This window comes from Stigmatopora nigra, chromosome 8, assembly GCF_051989575.1.
Source record: "Stigmatopora nigra isolate UIUO_SnigA chromosome 8, RoL_Snig_1.1, whole genome shotgun sequence".
Taxonomy (NCBI): domain Eukaryota; kingdom Metazoa; phylum Chordata; class Actinopteri; order Syngnathiformes; family Syngnathidae; genus Stigmatopora; species Stigmatopora nigra.
The window spans coordinates 10,527,408-10,547,877 of NC_135515.1; the positions used below are offsets into that span (position 1 = coordinate 10,527,408).

Below are 20,470 nucleotides of genomic sequence, written 5' to 3' on the forward strand. Positions count from 1 at the left end.
GGACAAAATGCTTAATCCACCACTGAATACTTATACACTTAAACACTTAGGCATTTTAACTTATTCTTTTAACTGAATATTTGGAAAATCTTTGCCGGCACTGGGAATTGAACCCAGGACCACACCGGTGGTAGACAGATGACTTAGCCACTGGGCTACCAACCTGTGGGAGAAAGCAGTAGTACGTATAGTTTTATCCAAGGAAATGGGGTTAAACACTTAGTCATTTTTTGACTAAATGTTTCATCCACCACTGAATACTTATACACTTAAACACTTAGGCATTTTAACTTATTCTTTTAACTGAATATTTGTGGAAAAATCATTGCATGCACTGGGAATTGAACCAAGGACCAATGAGTTGGCAGACTGATGACATAGCCACTGGGCCACCACCCTCACACAAATACATGGTTGTTGAAACGTTTTATCCAAGGAAATGGGGTGAAACAGTCATTTTTTGGACAAAATGCTTCATCCACCACTGAAGACTTATTCAAAAAGTTTAATTCCCCAAAAGCAGGGAGAAAAAATATTCTATCCTAGCCAACTATGGGCACCAATCAACATGATAGTTAGAAGTGGATGCAAACTCTACTCAGGAAGTCAGATTCAAGATACTGGTATATGATCAACTGCTAAGATACGACTGACGTAACAAATCATAATGGATAAACTGGAACATGGGACCTTGGAAATGATTGATCGCATTGCATAAACAGTAAATTAGCAATTCTAATTTCGATGTGTGATGTTAATATTGAATTAAGGGCGACTAAATCCTTGCTCAGTCCAGTGACTTCTCCTTGATGCTCACTAAAATGACACTGTATGAGAAGACCTGTGTCAGGTGTAACATCCTGTCACATCCAATGTTATTGAATCAAGGATAGCAGGAAAGATGATGTTGATCTACTCTGTATTTGTCCTTGGAGAAGATCAAGCGGACAATACATGACCGCAATTTGGAGTTAAGTGTCTGAAATACTAGACAGCATGACAGCAAGATAATGTTTGTGTGTTTGTTAGATGTGACAAGATACATTTGAGTGAAAATCATGAACTAATGAGCACTAACAATTGTATGTAGGCTGGCATCTTTTGGCTTTCATTCCATGTAAATTCGAGTATAAAAATATCCCAATTTAGACAATTAAGGCAGAACATATTTGAATGTCATGTCATTATCATGTCAATTTACCAAATACACTATGCAGCAAACACTGCCACTTTTGTACTCAATAGTTCAGTTGAAACAGCCCTGATGGATGTGTAGACGTCAGAGGAAGGAAGTAATCAATAAATGGTGATGAAACTTTAGATTTTAATACAAGCCTCCCTCTCTTTTGCGTGCTTTAAAACATGCTGTTTGCTCCAAACTTTTTTTCCCCCTTACTCCTTGCCTGTATGGCTGAGTTGTATGCGTGGGAGGCGTTATACAATGCTCCGAGTTGGCCTATGTGTTCCTTCTGTGAATATATTTATTGCAGTAATATCCAGAAAAGACCAAGACTTCCATGCTGGTTAAAATGCACGTGTTTGTCAAAATAATCCACTAAATGGTCAGAGCCTATATAGAAAGCCATCTGGATCCATATTCTGTGGTCTGTTCTGAGAGTGTGTGCAGTTTGACTTGCTAGAAATGATTAATTAATATTCCCTAGCTATGCCACAACCTATGATTGTTTTTATAAAAAATCTATAAACCTTATAAAGCGTGATTTATGGGTTTGTGAGTGTGTGTATGTTAAGATTCTCTCACTACGTTTGTCCAAATCGTGCAACGCAGAGAGTTGAAATGTTTTATGGTGTCCAGAAACGGCTGTCAGATCCTAATAGATGATGATTTATAACGATTGAATTTTTTCACCTTCTCTTAGTGTGTAAAATCAATCTTTTATTTGTTAAGCGCCCATTTTTCTAGATTTTTTTTAATAATTGTAATTTTTAAACAATTATTTTTTGGTTCTAAACAAGCTGGTGGGATTCCTGATTGTAATCTATATAGTGTAACATTAGTGTGAGCTCTTCTGCTATTTGTGTGTGACTGACTGTCATGACATGACTGAATAATGACGCAATACATTATACCGCATATCATCTGAAATACACTATGACACATAATGGTGAAGTGAAAGAGGAATGTGATCATACTGGACTTGAGTGTCAGTACGTGCAACAAGCGGGAAGGCTGTGGCTCAGCAGTGTAGGTCAATACCTTCCCCTCAGTGACGTGTTTCTGGAATAATCCGGTAAAAGCAAAAAAAAAAACACAAATTGTTCTTAGCCCTTCTGTCAGACCATGCCTGACACCCATTTTCGTGTCTGGAGCATCTGTTGCAACTCAGTAGTATCAGAGAGGGGGTGGGGGAATCTTGTGGCATCACAGTGTGTTATCTTTGCTAAGAAATCCACCATATGCTGGTACTTGTACCAGCAAAACCAGTTCAAAAACACATACACACATAAATCCAACAGAACGTAGCTGGATTTGGTCTGTATTGTTACTGGTCTTGCTGGTATAGAAACCAAGACATAGTGGATTTCTTTGGAATGTAAAGACAAAAAGCACAGCATGGGTGTTTGCTCACCATACTGAACATTAATGACTGTGAACATACTTGCGGGGATAAATAAATGCTTACTAAATGTGACTATGACCAAAATGTGAGACGAGAGGGAGATAAAAAAAAGGGGGGGAAGGAAGGGGGATAAGACTGCCACACCCGGCCCTTTTGCATCCTTCTACCTCCATCCCTTTTTTTCTTGCTCATACTCACACGCAAATACACTCCTCCTCCTCTGCTCTCCAAGTCTATCTGCTAGTGTTTCCATGAGAACAGCACACTGGGCATGGGGGGTGGGATGATATTGCGGGTGACGTGTTCTAAGAGCACTGTGTGCGTATGCATGCATGCATTTATGCATGCGGTATTGCTATCTATCACATTTTTTGAGTGGTGATAGTGAATGCCGGTATTTTCATGAAACGTGCTTTTGGCATTGTCTGAATGATTTGAATGTTGACCTAATGCTAATTTGAGATCCACAGAGTATACTGGACACTGACTGAGAAGTTTAATTTGAAAGCGCCTTTATGGAGAAAAAGAAGCTGGGGAGTCAAATCGTGGCAGAAATTCAATATAAAAAAATGCAGATACTAGTAATAGTTGAGGTCTGTTTTTTTGGCTTTCAAATTATGGGTGGGGCAGGGGATTTTGGTAGAGCATGAATGAAAAGGGAGAAGTTGGAAGAAATATAAAAAAAAATAAAAATAAAAAGAGACAAGTACTGCTTTAAAATGGGTGGTGGTTGTGGGGGGTCATTTTATGATTGAGAAGGTGAGGTGGGGGGTAGTAGTGTGAAGGATGGAAGGACAGAGGGATGGAAGGGGCAAGGCAAAGGGTGGGGTTTTAAAGGAAGGGCTTGTAGTCATTGTCAGGGAAAGAGAGAGAAGGAGAGCGAGCAAAAAAAAAAAAAAAAAGAGAATGAGAGAGCGAGAGAGAGGTGCAAACCAGGCAGACTTAGCGAAGACAGAGTGTATGTGCAGACTGGCAAGAGTAAATGCACTGGGCAGCATAGCTGTTGATCCAATCCAGAGAGAGAGAGTGAGAGAAAAGTGTGTGTGTGTGTGAGTGTGTGTGTGCACGAAAGTGAGCGAGAGTGAGTGCACGTGAGAGAGAGGGAGAGAAGAAGAGAAAAGAAGGAAAAGGGAAGGAAAGAAGCGGAGAAGAAAAAGGAAGGATACTACGGCAACAACTATGCTGTGCTGCATAAGAAGAACCAAGCCGGTAAACTGCTCTCAATTATTTCATCCATTTTCATTTCATGTCAGCAATTTGCTGGATCTCAACTTTCAACTTTCAGATTTGTTCCTTTGCTGTCAGTCAGTGGTTATAGAAGATGATGTGAATTACTTGGACTATGGGTTTCTTTTCCTAGTGGTTTTTCTACAGGGACCCCAGACACGCCTTGTGGATGGGATTATCCTCCATCAATGGATACCGCTACTATACTTCTCTGACTTCATAGTACATTTCCTATTCCAGACTGTAATTTAATCGGGAGGGATATTCCCTCCTATTGATCAGGCACTTGTAAGAAGTAAAAAGAAAAATAGTTTCCATTTTCTCCAACACATTAATTCAATGGTTTTATTGTTCCTATTAATTGCAGCAAATTTAACCAACGCTTGTTAGTCTATCTTGACAAAATGATTATATTTTGCTTTCTATTGTCTTAAGAGTAAGTGGGTAACTCTCCCACCCCAAAAAAAGTACATTTCCACAGCAAGGAGGAGGAAAAAAAGGGTGGGGTGCGGAGTGAGTGAACAGCACCATGCCAGCGGCCTCGGGGGATTACAATGGGAATAAATGGCTCTAAATAGATTATCATAGCCCTCCAACTCAATGAGTAGATGCTGCCAGTTGAGGGTAGAATCAAGTGTGTACTTATTTAAAGGGTGTGAAAGGGTGCTTTTGGGGAGTCAGAGTGTAAAGAAAAAGAAAATTAGGCAACGTGCTGCATGGAAATGGGTGTGGAAAAGAAAGAAGTGTTGCATTAACCAGTATGGAAATATTTTTTTTTATGAATTATTCCTCTTCTATATTGCAAATTAAATGTGAGTCTTATTTGGTAAGATTCGTGACATGGTGGATTTTGATGGAATCTCATTAATTTCTGGATGAGTCATATTGACTGTGGCAGGTGGGAGATATTAAGTATGGCAAGAGCAAAAAAAAAAGACGAGGGAGTAGTTAGATTTAGTAGAAAAATAGTTGGAATATCCACATGAATATTTCTAGTGGAGATGCATAAAAATGTACTAGCGAAGAAAATGAGTGTGGGTAAAAAAATCATGATTTAAATGGACGTAATGTAGCGGAAGGTAGCGAGGTTGAGTGGATGCGAGGAGGCAGAAAAGGAAATAAAACTAGATGGTGGCAGAATGAGGGATGATGGTTGGAGGAGGTAGAAATGAGGGGCGGAAACCTGGAGGAGGGATGGGGGGGGGGGGGGGGGCAGCATGCTGCACACCGCAGACATGTGGTGGGTGAGGCACCCGGCTTTTTAGCGAGCTTTCCCAGTCATGGCGGCTTCAAGCATAGCTGCCTCTGGTTTGAAAAGCTTATCCATTTTAGACACTAAACACTGATGCACCTATACTAATATCCCAAAAAGATCTACTTTATTTCTTCTGACTAATAGAGGGGGTGGGGAAGGAAGAGTTTTAGTAATAAAGCATCCGGTTCTATGGGAGTGGCTTTGAACTCAAGGTTTATCTTTTGTCTAAGGATAATTCTAATGGATCTTTATCCTGAGTAGCCTTTATTTTTTTGGGGAAAGAATACGAATAACTTCTTCCTAAGACACATGGATTCACAAACCTGCCTATCATGTCTCGTTTCCAACTATAGTGAGAAGGATTTAGCTGTACTATGAGTTGTGTGCCATATTGCTTTTCTTCCATTCCCCCGTGGCCACCACTTCGTGTCCAGCCATCATTTTCCTCCAACTCTCTCCTCCCCCACCTGCAGCTCTCCCCAACGCATGCTCCCTTGTCAGATCAGCGGCGATTGCAGAGCCTTTGTTCAGACAACGACTGACTGAAATTGAATTAAAGGCTGCTCCAGATGATGTAACAACACAGGCATATGTTGGCGTATCATTTGCAGCATGGCTTCGTCGTGAAGATGCTGAACATCCTGTCACGTCGTTCGATGACTGATGGACGAAAGGGAGGGATGACGCAGCGATGGCTGCCAAGGGGGTTGTGGCTATCGCCACCTGAGCCACCCCCTAGACTCATCTGCAGGAGATCGTTGGCTAAAAAGGGTGTGGCGCTAGGCTGAGCGAGACGGGGAGAGACAAGAGCAAACGAGCGAGTGAGCTATAGAGAGAGAATGTACGCACAGTTGTCTTGGTAAGATACAAAGTAGAGAAAGCATATGAGGTAGACGTTCAGCAGTGGGCTTGGTGTCTGGAATATTTCGCCATTAATAACTAAAATCTTACTAGCACTGCTCTTTCAGCTGATGTTCGTTTTAAAACATGACATGGCTGACTATAACGTCATCTAATTGTACAGATTTACTTGACATATAGGATTTCTTATTCTGTAAAGAAAAAAGAAGGTAGGAAAGAGGTTCAGATTATTTCCTATGGTTGATTTATTGTATTGGAAAGGAAGGAAAAGGATTAAAGTATGTGCCAAATGTGTTCATTTGTATGAAAAGGGGTTCCGTGGCAGATCAACCATTGCTCTTCTGTCTTGAAGACTCCCAAATGGCACTGGCAAAGAGACACTGAGAAGGTGGTGGATTGCTACTGTGTCACTGTTGGGGGATGGGATGTCTTCGTGTGTGAGCGCGGGTGGTTATAGATCTAGAGCCAATGACTCTGGGTGTGGTTCTCACGACAGCTGGTGCCCACCCAAGGGCAGCGGCAGACAGTGAACGCAACCGATTGCCAATGTAATAGACACATCCAGTGGTTGGATAAGACGTGGAGCATATTCTGATGAACATTGTTCTGCATTTAAGTTATTTTTTAAATGATAAGATAGCTGTTAATTATATAGTCTTATCACTTGGTAATTTTCCATCATTATTTTTCTGCGGTGATTTCAACATCACACTGGAAGTCAATTAGCGCGGGACTTCATTTTGCAAACTCTGTACTGTCTCGTCATTAGTAATTCCTTTAATTAATGCAAATATGTTATCTCTCTACCATGTCATCGGGGTCTAATGATGTTCAAGTTTGAACTGAAGGGAGTGGTCTATTTGTACCCATGGGCGCCACAGCTTGACTTTTTGAATGAAAATGTAAGCCTAGCAAATACTGAAGAGAATAGTCCCTAAACTATGCATTCAATTTAATATAATACACAGAAAATCTTGTTTTCAGCACAGTTTACTGCCATATATTGTATATTTGTTGACATTCTTGATAAATTATCTCTTCAGGAAATAATAAAAGTCCATCAAATGTACAAGTCTCAGCAATTCCGGTAATTTGGAACGGAAGTGAACAAATCCATTATCGACGATACAAATTTTGCCGCCACAAATGCGATCAAACTAGGATGATGATCTCCCTCTTCATCCTCATAAACTCAATGAGATCACTGCTGGCACGTTATTACATTTGCACTCATACACCCTAATCTCTAAAGTAGCTGGCAAACCCCCCTCCGATCCAATGATGATGTCATACCACCATATTCCCCAACACCCTCATCCGTTGCCATCTCCTTTTTCTCCTGGTCTGACTCATTGTATGCAGCCAGTAAGTAATTATATTTAGAGTTAAGTGCTTGGGTCAAATTTTGTTAATTTTAAGCACCAATGAGATCAGCCCTTTATAAAAGGCCACCTGAAATCTTGTTTTGTATTATTCATTGAATCATTCTAACTCTTGGTTAGCAATAGTATTCCATGTTATTACACTTAGCTTGGTGATCTATTTTTGAAATGATGGAATCCAAATGGTTTCCCATTAATAATTGAACAATATGAGCCTGATTTACATCCTCTTAACCCTTGGGCCAGAATATGAGTATGACTGCACCTTGTCGCCCCTGCTGCAATATTGAGCTGACACACTGACCCTGACGATGATGTGTTGGCTTTTAGAGCCAGCAGCTACTAAATCATGTAACTCACCTGGGCTAGATACTGACACAGTTGTCTCGCTTTAACTCTATGTTACATGTGTCAAAGTGGCGGCCCAGGGGCCAAATCTGGCCCGCCGCATCAATTTGTATGGCCCGAGAAAGTAAATTATGAGTGTCTACTTTCTGTTTTAGGATCAAATTAAAATGAAAAGTATAGTTGTATATTAAATTTCCTGATTTTCCCCCTTTTAAATCACTAATTTTATTTTTTTAATCATTTTTTTTCTGTTTTTAGTTCAAAAATCATTTTGAAAAATCTAAAAAATATATCAAAAAAAGCTAAAACTAACATTGTTTTAGATCTATAAAAAAATGAATATTCAAGGCCTTTAATCCAGTTCATTTAATTCATTTATAAAAAAAATCTAAGTATTATATCTAAAATGGTCCAGCCCACATGAAATTGAGTTGACGTTAAAGCGGCCCGAGTCCGAGACCCTTGCTGAAAGGACCATATAAAACAAGACATTTTTACATTCTAAGCTTGTTCACATTCATCGCCCCCAAGAATAATGACTTCTAATGCAAAATTGCAGACATCCACTGATTGAATTGATAAACAAAATCGTCTCCTCCCTCCACACTGGACTGTGAAACTACCTCCAAGAAGAGAATCCCAATTTAAGGTGATTGCAACCCTGATTTACGAGTTCCTATTGGCTAGCAAAAGGTCAGGTACACTGCTGATCAGGGTAGTCTTTCATTTCAGTGAAATGGTGAAAGCATTTTACCAACCAGCAGACAGCACGGTGATGAGCTAGCACTGTGGTTGCCAAGGTAACCTTTGATAGTTGGAAGGGACACAGTCGTGAATACTGAGGAAGGCAGGCGCTTGGTTCCCTAGCAGCAAGATGAGATGGAAGTCATAGAAACCTTTTTTTCTTTATCTGGACTCCTTGCAATTTGGAGAACAAATTTAGGATTTTATATTGCTTTAACTCAGAGGGCGTTAGTGGAGAATATTACTGTGCTTCATTAAGATGCCTAGTCTCTAAGGTTGGCTATAAACTAATTATATCCAACAGTATTACCAAGCTATTCACAAGTGTGCCGTTTCCATATTTGTTTTTTAATAATGAAAGAAAATTCATTACTAACTGAACAGAATGAGATCACTTTAACAAAATCAATAAACACATTAACTTCTTTTTACATTTTTTATCATTTGGCCTAACTTATGTTACACTGCTTGCATGTACAAGTTATGTTTGCTCAATGTTGCTTATTCATATTTTTTAACGTGGACATAAAATGTTTATTTTTTATTTTTTTTTATTGGTTAGAACAATATTGAACTTAACTTTATTTGCTTTCTTTATTTTCCAATGTATTGTAACATTTTGTTTGCATTTTCAGTGCTCATCATTGTTTCCTTTATTTGATTTGATTTCTTTTCATTAGATGATTAAATCATTACACAACCCACTATTTGATGGACAGCTTTGGATCCAGTAACCAAAGGTAATATAATGGTACCCTTTTAATAACTCCTTCTTCTTCTCCTTAACCATGGTCCCCATCCCGTCTTACATTTGCCTTTTATTTTAATTTAAATCAGCCCTGGAAACTTGACCCAACCTGTCCACTATGTCTACATCAGGCTTATCAATTTTCAAGCTCACTAACACCTATCCTTTGCCATTTTTAAAGTATTTTCTACTGTTTCCTGTGAACTTTCAACGTGATCCATTATTTACCTATAAGGTAAATAAGGTATACCAACCAGCATGACATCTTGAGATTTTCATTTTCTCAAGATAAATGCTAAACCACTGTGAAGAAAACATGATTTGTTTTAACATTTTCACTATGATCACCCTATGTAGTTTTTCACTTGTATTTTACTATAAGTTCTTTCTTGGCATCCAGGTGGAGAAAAATGAGGATGTGGACCAGAAAATTGAGCAAGATGGTACCCCAAACAAACCTGAAGATAACAAGGCCCATAAGGCTGCGACTAAAATACAGGCGAGCTTCCGCGGACACATAACTCGGAAAAAGATGAAAGATGGAGAAGAAGAGAAGGACGGAGACAATCCTGCTGCCGCAGAAGAAGCAACTGAAGGAGGTGAAGAGGTGAAGAAAGCAGAAGCTGAAAAGGGGGGTGCTACAGAAGAGAAGGAAAAAAAGGAAGAGGAAACGAGCCAAGCCAAAAGTCCAGTGGTAGAAAAGCCTGCTAACTCACCAGCAGCCGCCGTTCCCCCAACCGCAGGAGCAGCAACGTCTCCTGTAGGGGCAGCACCTGAGGTCGCCTGTCCCGCGGCATCCTCTGAGCCCCCCAAAGAGGAGCCAAAGGCTGAGGAGAAAGCTGAAGAGAACCCCAAAGAGGTGGAGGCCCCAGTTGCGGCAAAGAGTCCCGCCACAGATGAGAAGGCGGAGGAGGAAAAGGAGGAGGCCAGACAAGCCGATGTGCCTGCTGCTGTCAGCCCGGCAGCTGAGAAGGAGGAGCTTGACCAAACAAAAGGTAAAGGTATAGATTATTATTCATGGTGATATTTAATACCAACAAAAGCTCCTTGAGATAAAACTGGAACAATTGCAAACTCAACTTACCATAAATCAAGGGTGTCAGACTTGGGTTGGTTCGTGGGCCGCTTTAACGTTAACTTGATTTGACCATTTTAGATATAATATTTCGATGTTTTTTAAATAAATGGATTAAAAGAACTGGATTAAAAGCCCTGAATATTCAGTTTTTTATAGGTCTAAAACAATGTTTATTTTAGCTTTTTTTTAAAATATATTTTTGGATTTTACAAAATGATTTTTGAACTAAAAACCCAGAAAAAAATCATTAAAAAATTTCAATTATTGATTTAAAAGGGGGAAAATCAGGAAATGTATTATACATCTAAACTCTTCATTTGAATTTGATCCTAAAACAGAAAGTCGGCACTCATGATTTACTTTCCCGGGCCACACAAAATGATGCGGCAGGCCAGATTTGGCCCTCCGACCGCCACTTTGACACATGTGCCATAAATGGTGCCTTAAGTAGCAATGAGAAAGGGGCATTGAGTTCAGACGAATGCAATCTTTTAAAAGTCCAAGGTAAAAATACTCAATAGAAATGATAGACGGCATTCCTATCGTCCACTTGGCAAGCACCACAGGTAATATCTTTTTGCCATGTCTTTAAATTAAAATCTCCTTGGCAGACCTCTGGTGGTTCATACAGAAACCAACCTTCCAACTGTATTTTTATACATTATGAAATCCTGCAATCTTCAAAATGAATTCAAAAACAAATCATAGTTCATGTTCATTCATATTCCAATCCGCTTATACTCACAAAGGGCATCCTTAATCTGTTGTCAGCTAATCACAATGCACAAGAAAACGAACAATCATTTGTGCAAAACTAGGGACAATATGAAAGGGGTCAATCAGACTACCACACATGCTTTTGGTATGAAAAAGAAAATTGCATTTACCTTTCTACACCAAACCATAAGTCACATTGAACAACAAACAGAAAGAAAATATTAGAAAAAACAAAACTCAATTTGGTTTGCCAGTTAATTTGGTATTTTTTACTAAGCATAGGAGTAATTGGATAGAAAGAAATGAATGGAACTCTAGTAATTGTAGTCCAGGGACTTTCCTGTCTGGGACAGACAGGTACAGTAGTTAATGGAGCATGCTCAGTCTGGACTAAACGGGGACATGAGACACTCACACAAACATACACACACCCACCTTGACACACACACAATCGTGCACACCAACTGGAGCGCTACACTGAATCTAGGTCACAAAGCAGCAGTGTCTTTGCGTTGTCATAGTTACCACCTCGATGGGATAGTTGGCCTGCATAAAGCAGACTACAGATAACAGGTGTTCTGAAACAGATGAATGATTAATGGTATCTACCGGTCCAGATCCACACCAGGAGCCAGTGGCCCCCCACCCCATCTAAATGAATAACAGAACTTAAGTCATGGTACACACAGAAAAAAAAAGAATCAGTTTTCTCCCTTGTTTGAAAATATGTAATATTATAAGGTGAGTCGTTTAGGGTATGCAGTTTCCATCTTTAAATATCTGTGAAAATGCGAAAAAACTTTGTATTTTCAGGACAAAAATAATGATCACAACTTTGGGGAGGAAAGTGATAATAGCATCTCATCTAATTTTCTGAACCGCTTACTAGGGTCACGGGGGGTGCTGGAGCCTATCCCAGCTGACTTTGGACCAGAGGCGGGGACACCGAACCGCAGGGCACAAGGAGACAAACAACCATTCATGCTCATACCTAGGGGCAATTTAAAGTGTCCAATCACTCTACCCATGCATGTCTTTGGAATGTGGGAGGAAACTGGAGTAGCCAGAGAAAACCCACGCAGGCCCGGGGAGAACATGCAAACTCCACACAGGTGGACTGACCTGGATTTGAACCCAAATCCCCCACTGTGAGGCCGACACGCTAACCACTCAGTTACCGGGTCGCCCGATGATAGCCATTTTTTTTATTACACTTTTACCTTTAGCCTAAATTGATCAGTGTCTTCATTGTGCATAGCTATTTTCTCGAACATATATTCCAAAAGCAGTCACATAATTCCTGTATGGATAAATTGTAAGTAATTAAGTATGTATTCTGCTATTGGTTGGGCAGCCTACCCCATATGACAAAAGATGGCCCTATAGCTTTAAATGTGTTGCCCTCTAATTAGACGACACAGTAGTAGTAGTAGACAAATAACCATTGAATCACATACATAGAAAAGCTAACATTTCACATGACTTTAACATACGTGTTATTGTCATTTCTGAGAAATCCTGGAGCAGCTTTCCGAAAACCAGTGCAAGCATGATGATAACATGCAGCATTCCAACAGAAAGGCTGAAACTGAGAGCCAAACATTGTGAGGAAGATGGGCGAAACGATGTAACGTCTATATTTATTTTGAGCAAATTGTAAATTTGGACAGACGCACAATACTTTAGTGTAACATTACAAAGTTAGTAATAAGTCCTGCCCTAGTTAGTTGCTTGCCTTAGGTTGGGTGTGAATAATTGTGTAAATCATTGACTTCTCGGAGTTAACATTTTGGTTCATTGGGAGGTTTTCCCCAGTCTTTCATAGTAGTTACAAAACAAAACGAAAAGCAGTCGAAGTATTTGAGTATAAGACAAAACGATGATGATAACGATGGAAGTGACCTCACTAGATCTATTTTTGGGGACTTGCCTTACATTATGGTGACTCAGAAAGCACTTAAGAGTTCTGCAAAATGACATCATCATGTCTTGAGTCATATCCACACTTCTAGGTTTATGTTTAAACATTTAGACAAGAGCAGTCTGCTTGACTTCTTCCCCTTTAGACTGACTCATTAAGCATTTACCCATACGCTCCACCCTCCCTTTTACAAATGTAATGATGTCATCCTACCATTTTTTTTCTATCGAAAGAGGGTGAGCTCACTATCATCACTTAGTTTCTGCAAGTTCAATTAGATTAAGGTGTTGTTAGCAACTATCAGGTAAGCACACATTTAACAATTTCTTTGGTAAGACTTGGATTTATTGGATCATTGATCAACTTCTATGGGTGTTTCTACCATTAGTTTACCATTGGGTGATGGATGACATTGTCGGATATGAAAGGATGAGGTGCTCTCCCTTTAAATATTTTAAAAGCCCATTAGGAGCAGGCACTCTTTTAATATTTACTGTCTGTGTTATCTCCCAGGCTTGAGGAACTTCTTATTTACACACAGAGGAATTCTTTTGTGCAAACCAATTTGTGAGATCACACTTTAACTTGCTCTTTATACATTGTACTCTGGAATGTGAGTAAAAACTTTAGTGTATTCTATCTCAAGGCTAGATGGGGGGCTTATAATTATATATATTTTTTGTTTTGCTCAGTTTGTAGTCTGCATCTGATAGTTTATTTCATACCTGTCACTCCCATTATTTTCTTAGATGCTGCAGAGGAGTCTAAAGCAGAGGGTGGTACCCCAGCAGAGGCAGCGCCAGAGGTCACCGAGAGCAAAGAGGAGTGAGGCGGAGTCTAACCTGCAAGTGGAAAAAAAATTACGAGAATGAAGAAAAACAAAATTCTAAAAAGGTTGTTTCTTTGTCTTCCCAGTGCAAAGGCAACCCATTTTTATTTGTTTGTCATTTTTGTGTGGCAATGGTTTTCTCATGTTGGGGGAGTTTCCAGCGTGAAGTTTTTTGGCTCAAGCTAATACTATGATGATGTGGTGATGATGTTGTTTGTTGTTGATGATGATGATGATTCTGAAATATGATTGTTATAATGATGAGGAGGAAGATTTGCTTTCCACCATCTTTTGCTAATGTATTGTAGAGGGTTTGGCAGTGGATCATAAAACTCCCAACTGGAAAGATACACATTTTTAAGATGTATAGCAAATAAAACTCGAATTTATTTGCTTTGCAATGCCCTTTTGTACACATTAAAAGGTGAAAATAAAAAAATCTGTGCACGCACAGAAAAAAATATGGATTTAAAATGCACGTTTTCATTACAATTCAAGTGTATTGAAAACACATCAAACGGGAAATACAAAAAAACATGATATGATAAGAATGTATACTTGAATGTGTCTCATTTCCAGTTGGAGAGCCGTATACCACAACATATACTGTGTGACAATATACTATTAATCTCACTCTGCTTGATACATTCAAGCTTTAATAACACTTTTACAAACTGTCTTTACCCTCATTTGCCGAAAAAGGACCTGTTGCCATTAAAATGCCATGACCGTATATAAACTTTAGACATCCGCTGTAGTATTATTATTATTATGTGAAAAAATGTATTCTGCCAACCAAATATGAGAGCAGTAGCATGAACCATCGAACCAGATGCATGATGGGAACTCTCCCTCCGAGAGGAACTTTTTTCGCATTTATGAAATCTTAAGAGGTGTGGCGGCTTCTTTTTGATGTCTTTGGTGTTGTTATGACAGTTTATATGAATTGGGATAATATTCTTGCACAGATGTTAAGAAAAATACATAAAAAAGAAAGATACAAATGATCAAACAAAGAAAAAAATTTCTTATGTTTCAGTGAGTGCAATGTCCAGTTTCAATCTAACAAGTTCCAGCCTGTGAGGAAAAAAAAACATTACAAATGGTTTCAATGTCTGTTTTCAAAATAAAGCAAATGTGCCAATTACCAATATTAACTGTGTTGTTTCTTTCCAAAGTCGATACTATTAGAAGGAATTTAGGGTTTGAACATTAACTAAAATGTTATCCTGAAAATATTTCTATGTAGGGCGGCCAGGTGGATGAATGGTTAGCGCGTGGTCCTCACATTGGGAATCCTGGGTTCAAATCCAGGTCGGGCATAAAGCAAATGTCACCCTGGGCTTACGTGGGTTTTCTCCGGGTACTCCGGTTACCTCCCACATTCCAAAGACATGCTTTCTAGGCTGATTGGACACTCTAAATTGCCCCTAGGTATGATGAGTGTGAGTGCGAATGTTTGTCCGTCTCCTTGTGCCCTGCGATTGGCTGGACACCAATTCAAGCTGTCCCCCACCTGGTGCAAGAAATCAGGTGGGATAAGATCCAGCACCTCCCACGACCCTTGTGAGAATAAGCGGTTCGGAAAATAAGAGAGAGAGTGGTTTCTCAAAACCCCTACCATGCACACTTGGTCTATGTTTTTGATATAATTTTAAGGTTTAATTCACTGGACACCAACATTTTCTTTTCAGCATCCATTCAAAACGTGGTTATAAAAGGTTGTTTTTGTGAATTTGTGGTTTGGAAAGAGAGAAATGTGGGTATATAAAACGTAAAATCAATAGTCGTGCTGGCCAGATATTGTGAAGTTTGCTGCTATCTAGTGGCAACGTGGACGAGATGACATCCAATTTGTGGCTTGGAAGGCTTGTGCTCGTATGGATTTTGAAAAAAGAAACCCCCATTTTGTAAGACAATCAATATCTGTGGTTCAATATTTTTCTTTTACACCAAGTTCCTGTTTAAAATATAATCGCTACCAAAGAGCTCATTTAAACCTTCCAAGGCCACTGTTACAATTTGCACAATTTGACCATTCAAGTGGCTTTAAAATATTTAGTGGTAAAAATATCCTTCTTTAAACAATGATTTAATTGAGATAAATTGCACTTCATTGATTGCCTGGAAGCCAGTTCACAATGCACCCAACCAAGGTCAGTGTCTAGGATAGGCTTAGGGTCCAGTAAACAAGTATATAGTTCTAATTGGAAATAAAAGTAATGGCTGTATTGAACATACAGCTAAAATAATTGCTCTTTAATAAATTATTAAAACACAATTTTGAGATGGTGGCCAGCCATTCGCAGGGCATAAGGAGACGGACAACCATTCACGCTCACATTCTTACTTAGGTGCAATTTAGAATGTTAAACCCAGACCGTGATCGGACGTTTGGTCGCCCGGACGTTTGGTCGCCCGGACGTTTGGTCGCCCGGACGTTTGGTCGCCCGGACGTTTGGTCACCCGGACGTTTGGTCGCCCGGACGTTTGGTCGCCCGGACGTTTGGTCGCCCGGACGTTTGGTCGCCCGGACGTTTGGTCGCCCGGACGTTTGGTCGCCCGGACGCTACCCGGACGTTTGGTCGCCCGGACGTTTGGTCGCCCGGACATTTGGTCGCCCGGACGTTTGGTCGCCCGGACGTTTGGTCGCCCGGGTGAATATAATTTTGAGAGCTGGTTTCAACAGTGGATATGTAGATATTAAACTCTCTCTCATGTATATAATTTTGATAGCTGGTTTTAACAGTAAACTCTCTGTCATGTTTTAAATGTCTGACGACCAAATGTCCGGCGACCAAACATCCGGGCGACCAAACGTCCGAGTACCCTTTTTGTACACTGCTCCAAAACTATACGCGAACATGGATACTTAATACAGGACACTCATAGATTAAATATACAATGCACGAATGCTCAAACAGGTTCCCATCCCGACAACATTAAAATGTGTTTGAAACATTTTGGATAAGACGAGGGCTTTTCCCTGATGACAAATATATCTGTCAGAGAGAAAGTACCAATACATATAATTCTTTTATTAGCATGTTACTTGGTAAACACAGCAGTTCCATTTATGGTCCTATGTGTCCACCCCCAAGAGTTACACAACATCGCAAGTCACATTCAAATACATAGCAATGATTTCATACTTTAATTCTCTTATATGAACATAGGTATTCTCATTCACCTTTGTTACATTTTTTTTCAAAGAAACCACAATGACATAATGCCATTGTAAAGTTAAAAGAGAAGAAAATGGGCCATATCTGTTCCTTAATTCTTGATTTTAACCCCAAGTACAAATACTCTTGTCACATTTTCAGATTGAATTCTTGTACTCATAGGCTCTGCTGAATACACAACATTCTACTGTAGAAACATCACGTTGCATACACAAAGAGAGTCGAGAATGAAACAATTGCAAAGGATTTTCACACCAACCTTTGTTGTGAAATGCCTCGTATAAAACACTAGGTAATGATTGGCAGCTTTTCAGCAGCATGGACACCATTCAACATCCATGTTTGAAGGAACATCTAAGGATGGATGAGTCGATGAGGTATTTCACGGACTTTCTCGGCCTACAAAGAGCGCCGTTAAAAATAGATGGATTGAGAATGTCATTGTATCTTTTGGCTCAGTTAACGTCCTCATTTTAATGGTTCGATGCTTATAAAAGTAACCTATTTGAAGATATACTATATGTAGTTTCCGTAAAGAATATTTATTGTCTTTTGTGGTACAAAAAGATACATCAACAGTATATGTATTTGCCCATAAAAGACGATCTCGTCATTTTTGTCAATTGGACGATGAAACAACAATTAACCAGCCATATTTTTCCGCTTTTTATGAAGTCAAACGAGATCTGTAACAAATAATATGCCTTCACAACAACAAAAAAATGGAATAATCAATTTCGATTGATACTGTCAGAGTGGTATTTTCTGAATACATACTAAAAAGGTATACATAAATATGTATGTTGTAATATACAGTAGCAATATATGTTTATGTTTATTATCATAATTTGGTTTTTAGTGCTGTGGGAGGTTCCTATATCGTACTGAGAATTGTCTAAAATTTTGATTATGCCATGCAACTAGATGAGGTAGCCCATCACAACCATTAAATATTATAATCAACTCTCAGTATGATACAGTGTAATTTTGCACCACTATGCAAATTGTGTAAAATAAGATGTTACCCCCACTGTTTATGTTAATATTATATCGTTCATAGGGTTGCACAAGTAGTTATTAAAATGAGGTTAGTTGATTAATCTTGCTAATATGCTAGGGTGGCACTTTGGGTGTTGGTTAGATTGAGGGATGATTTGTAAAAGGATGTCAGATTGGGTTGTGTAAGATTATTTTTTTTCAATGCAAAAAAAAATCCACATTGAAATTTCTCTTATTCTTTGGTCTCATTATTCACAATCACTTATTTTGTTTTCTAATTATTAAGTTGTGGTTAAATATAGTTTTTATCACACAAAGCAAGGCTGAGAAATCTTGCAATATGTGCATATCCACCAAGCATTGTAAATTAAGCACACTTTTAGAAAGTCACAATCACAATAAAGAGTTAGCAAATATGAATTTGATTAAACAGAGGTTAGATTCGTGCTCATAAGTAAACAAAAATGTATGCGATGCTGATGCTCACTTTTGAAAACTTTGATTTAAATATTTTTGTATAGTAATCCAATATCATAAAATTAAACCCATAGCATACTGCTGTGCACACTCAGTTATCAAATCAGTGTAAATACAGTTTTTTTTTACAGAACAGTACTTTGATTTGATTTGTCCCAACAGTGGAAACAGCATCCGGGTTGCCTGAGCTGACTGAGATCCAGTAAAATAAATAGAAAACAGAATACATTTACACATTAAATTGAAAGTATTGTTGCGTTTTTGTATAGAGAACCTATCTATGTTCCTAAGAATATCATGATGTGAATACCTCTTTTGTTTTGTTGGTATTTTTAAATTCCCACATATGTAAATTGTGCTATCTATAGTTTGTAAAAAAGGAAACAACCCTTTTACGTTTTTTGAATACCTGTAAACTGGCCGCTCATGTTGTTGGTGGTCTGTACCGTATCATATCGGATCAATTCTTGCAATATGACTAGCCAGATTAGTCCGTCTTGGTGCAAAATTATTATGCTTTTTTGGAATCAGGAGCATTCTCTTTTACTGGTTGAGAAAGTTATTCATTAAGGACAATTTTTACTTGACAGACGCTTGAAGACTATCTTTTGAATGGCATATATTGAGGAAAAAAACATCAGTATAAACATTTTGATGAGGGAAAAACGTCTATGATAGTCATTCATTGCGTCATACGGGAAAATTCACGAGCTAAAATCAAGTGTTTTAGTCTAATGCATGGAGTGAAATATGCAGGTTCAAGTTGCCTGCCAGTGAAGGCCACTGCTCAATGACCAGTTTGGATGCTCATCCAAGAGAAAGATTCCAACAAGTTGCTCTGGTTGCCTCATTGCAGAGGAAAACAAATCATGGTACATTGAATTACATAGTTGTGCACCTCTGCATATTTATTCAAAGCTTTTTCCTCATGAGTATCTTGAGGATGTGGTATAAATTTAATTTTTTATTTTATTTATCAAACTGGCTATTCTCATGAGAATTAGTTTGAATGTAATTGTGTGTGTGTGTGTGTGTATGTAAATATATATATATATATATATATATATATATATATATATATATATATATATATATATATATATATATATATATATATATATATATATATATATATATATATATATATATATATATATATATATATATATATATATATATATATATATATATATATATATATATTTATATATATGCACACAATACACACAATTACATTCAAACTAATTCTCATGAGAATAGCCGGTTTGATTAATAGCAAGAGGCCAGGAATAGGGTTTGAAACCAATTTCGGTCATAAAATATGGATACTGCAATTTATCACCATAAATAAAGAGTTTCTACTCTGAATGGAGTGCATTTGGTCAGAAAATAGAAAAAAAAACAATGCTAAAATTACAACTACATGACTCTAATTTCTCTACCTGTTCACGGAAAATTTGGCAAAATATTCAAAGTCATTAACGCACTACACAACCACTCATGATGAGGACACAGTACAAAAACAATCCGAAACCAGCAGCAGAAACCAAGTGCGTACGTATTAAAAAGAGGGGCAGGATTCTTCAAAAGAGAACTGTTTGCTTCTTCCGTCCTTCTTTTTTTTCTTTTTCTTTTTTCCTTGCGTCATTGGTATCGTACTCACAACCAGACACTTGTAATGTAATTTCTGCAAGCAGTGCTTGGTAGCACATGAGGTGTTCTTATTGATGCAAAGAGTTTGGAAGGTATAGCTATAAGGATGTCGGTGAATTGGCAAGAAAGTGAATGGGGAAGTCAAAGGCCGAGTGAGAGGAAAATGAGAGGAGAGCTTTTAACACTTGAAGAGAAGGCAAGTGATGCAGGCCAGTAGGAACCACAGTGATTTAGATACGCAGGCTGAGCCGCTGATATCTCGGCCAGTTCCAGGTCCTATGCACACAGAGAGGGACAGCAAAAGGAAGAAAAGGAAGTGAGAAAGAAACCCAAAATTTTAATTACGGATGAGCTTCAGTCTCCATTCATGTATAGTTGGAAAGTAGTACGTGTACCAATATGTGACCCATTTATAGGGGCACGAGGGCAGGGTCATGTCATGAAAACCAAGTAATATATACAAA

At 38.6% G+C, this 20,470-nt stretch overlaps 2 protein-coding genes across 6 annotated transcripts in view; one reads left to right on the forward strand and one right to left on the reverse strand.

The window, feature by feature from the left end:
• The first annotated feature begins 3,478 nt into the window (after window positions 1–3,478).
• Window positions 3,479–14,845, forward strand: gap43 (growth associated protein 43). 2 transcript variants are annotated; one of them, XM_077722288.1, is made up of 3 exons: window positions 3,479–3,791; window positions 9,548–10,148; window positions 13,613–14,845. In XM_077722288.1, exons 1-3 carry the CDS (start codon window positions 3,762–3,764, stop codon window positions 13,690–13,692), a joined length of 711 nt encoding a protein of 236 aa, XP_077578414.1. In that variant the 5' UTR covers window positions 3,479–3,761; the 3' UTR covers window positions 13,693–14,845. The 2 variants fall into 2 exon arrangements, with proteins under 2 accessions (XP_077578414.1, XP_077578415.1); XM_077722289.1 differs by having other exon boundaries at window positions 9,548–10,142.
• Window positions 12,685–20,470, reverse strand: part of lsamp (limbic system associated membrane protein) — a 77,762-nt gene continuing 69,976 nt past the window's right edge. For 2 of the 4 annotated variants that reach the window (XM_077722284.1, XM_077722283.1), the window contains one exon: window positions 19,580–20,282. In XM_077722284.1, the coding sequence (XP_077578410.1) occupies window positions 20,185–20,282 (98 nt within the window). In that variant the 3' untranslated portion in view covers window positions 19,580–20,184. Of the gene's footprint in view, window positions 13,706–16,709; window positions 17,232–19,579; window positions 20,283–20,470 lie in introns of those variants that run through there. The other 2 variants (XM_077722287.1, XM_077722285.1) reach the window with 2 other exon arrangements.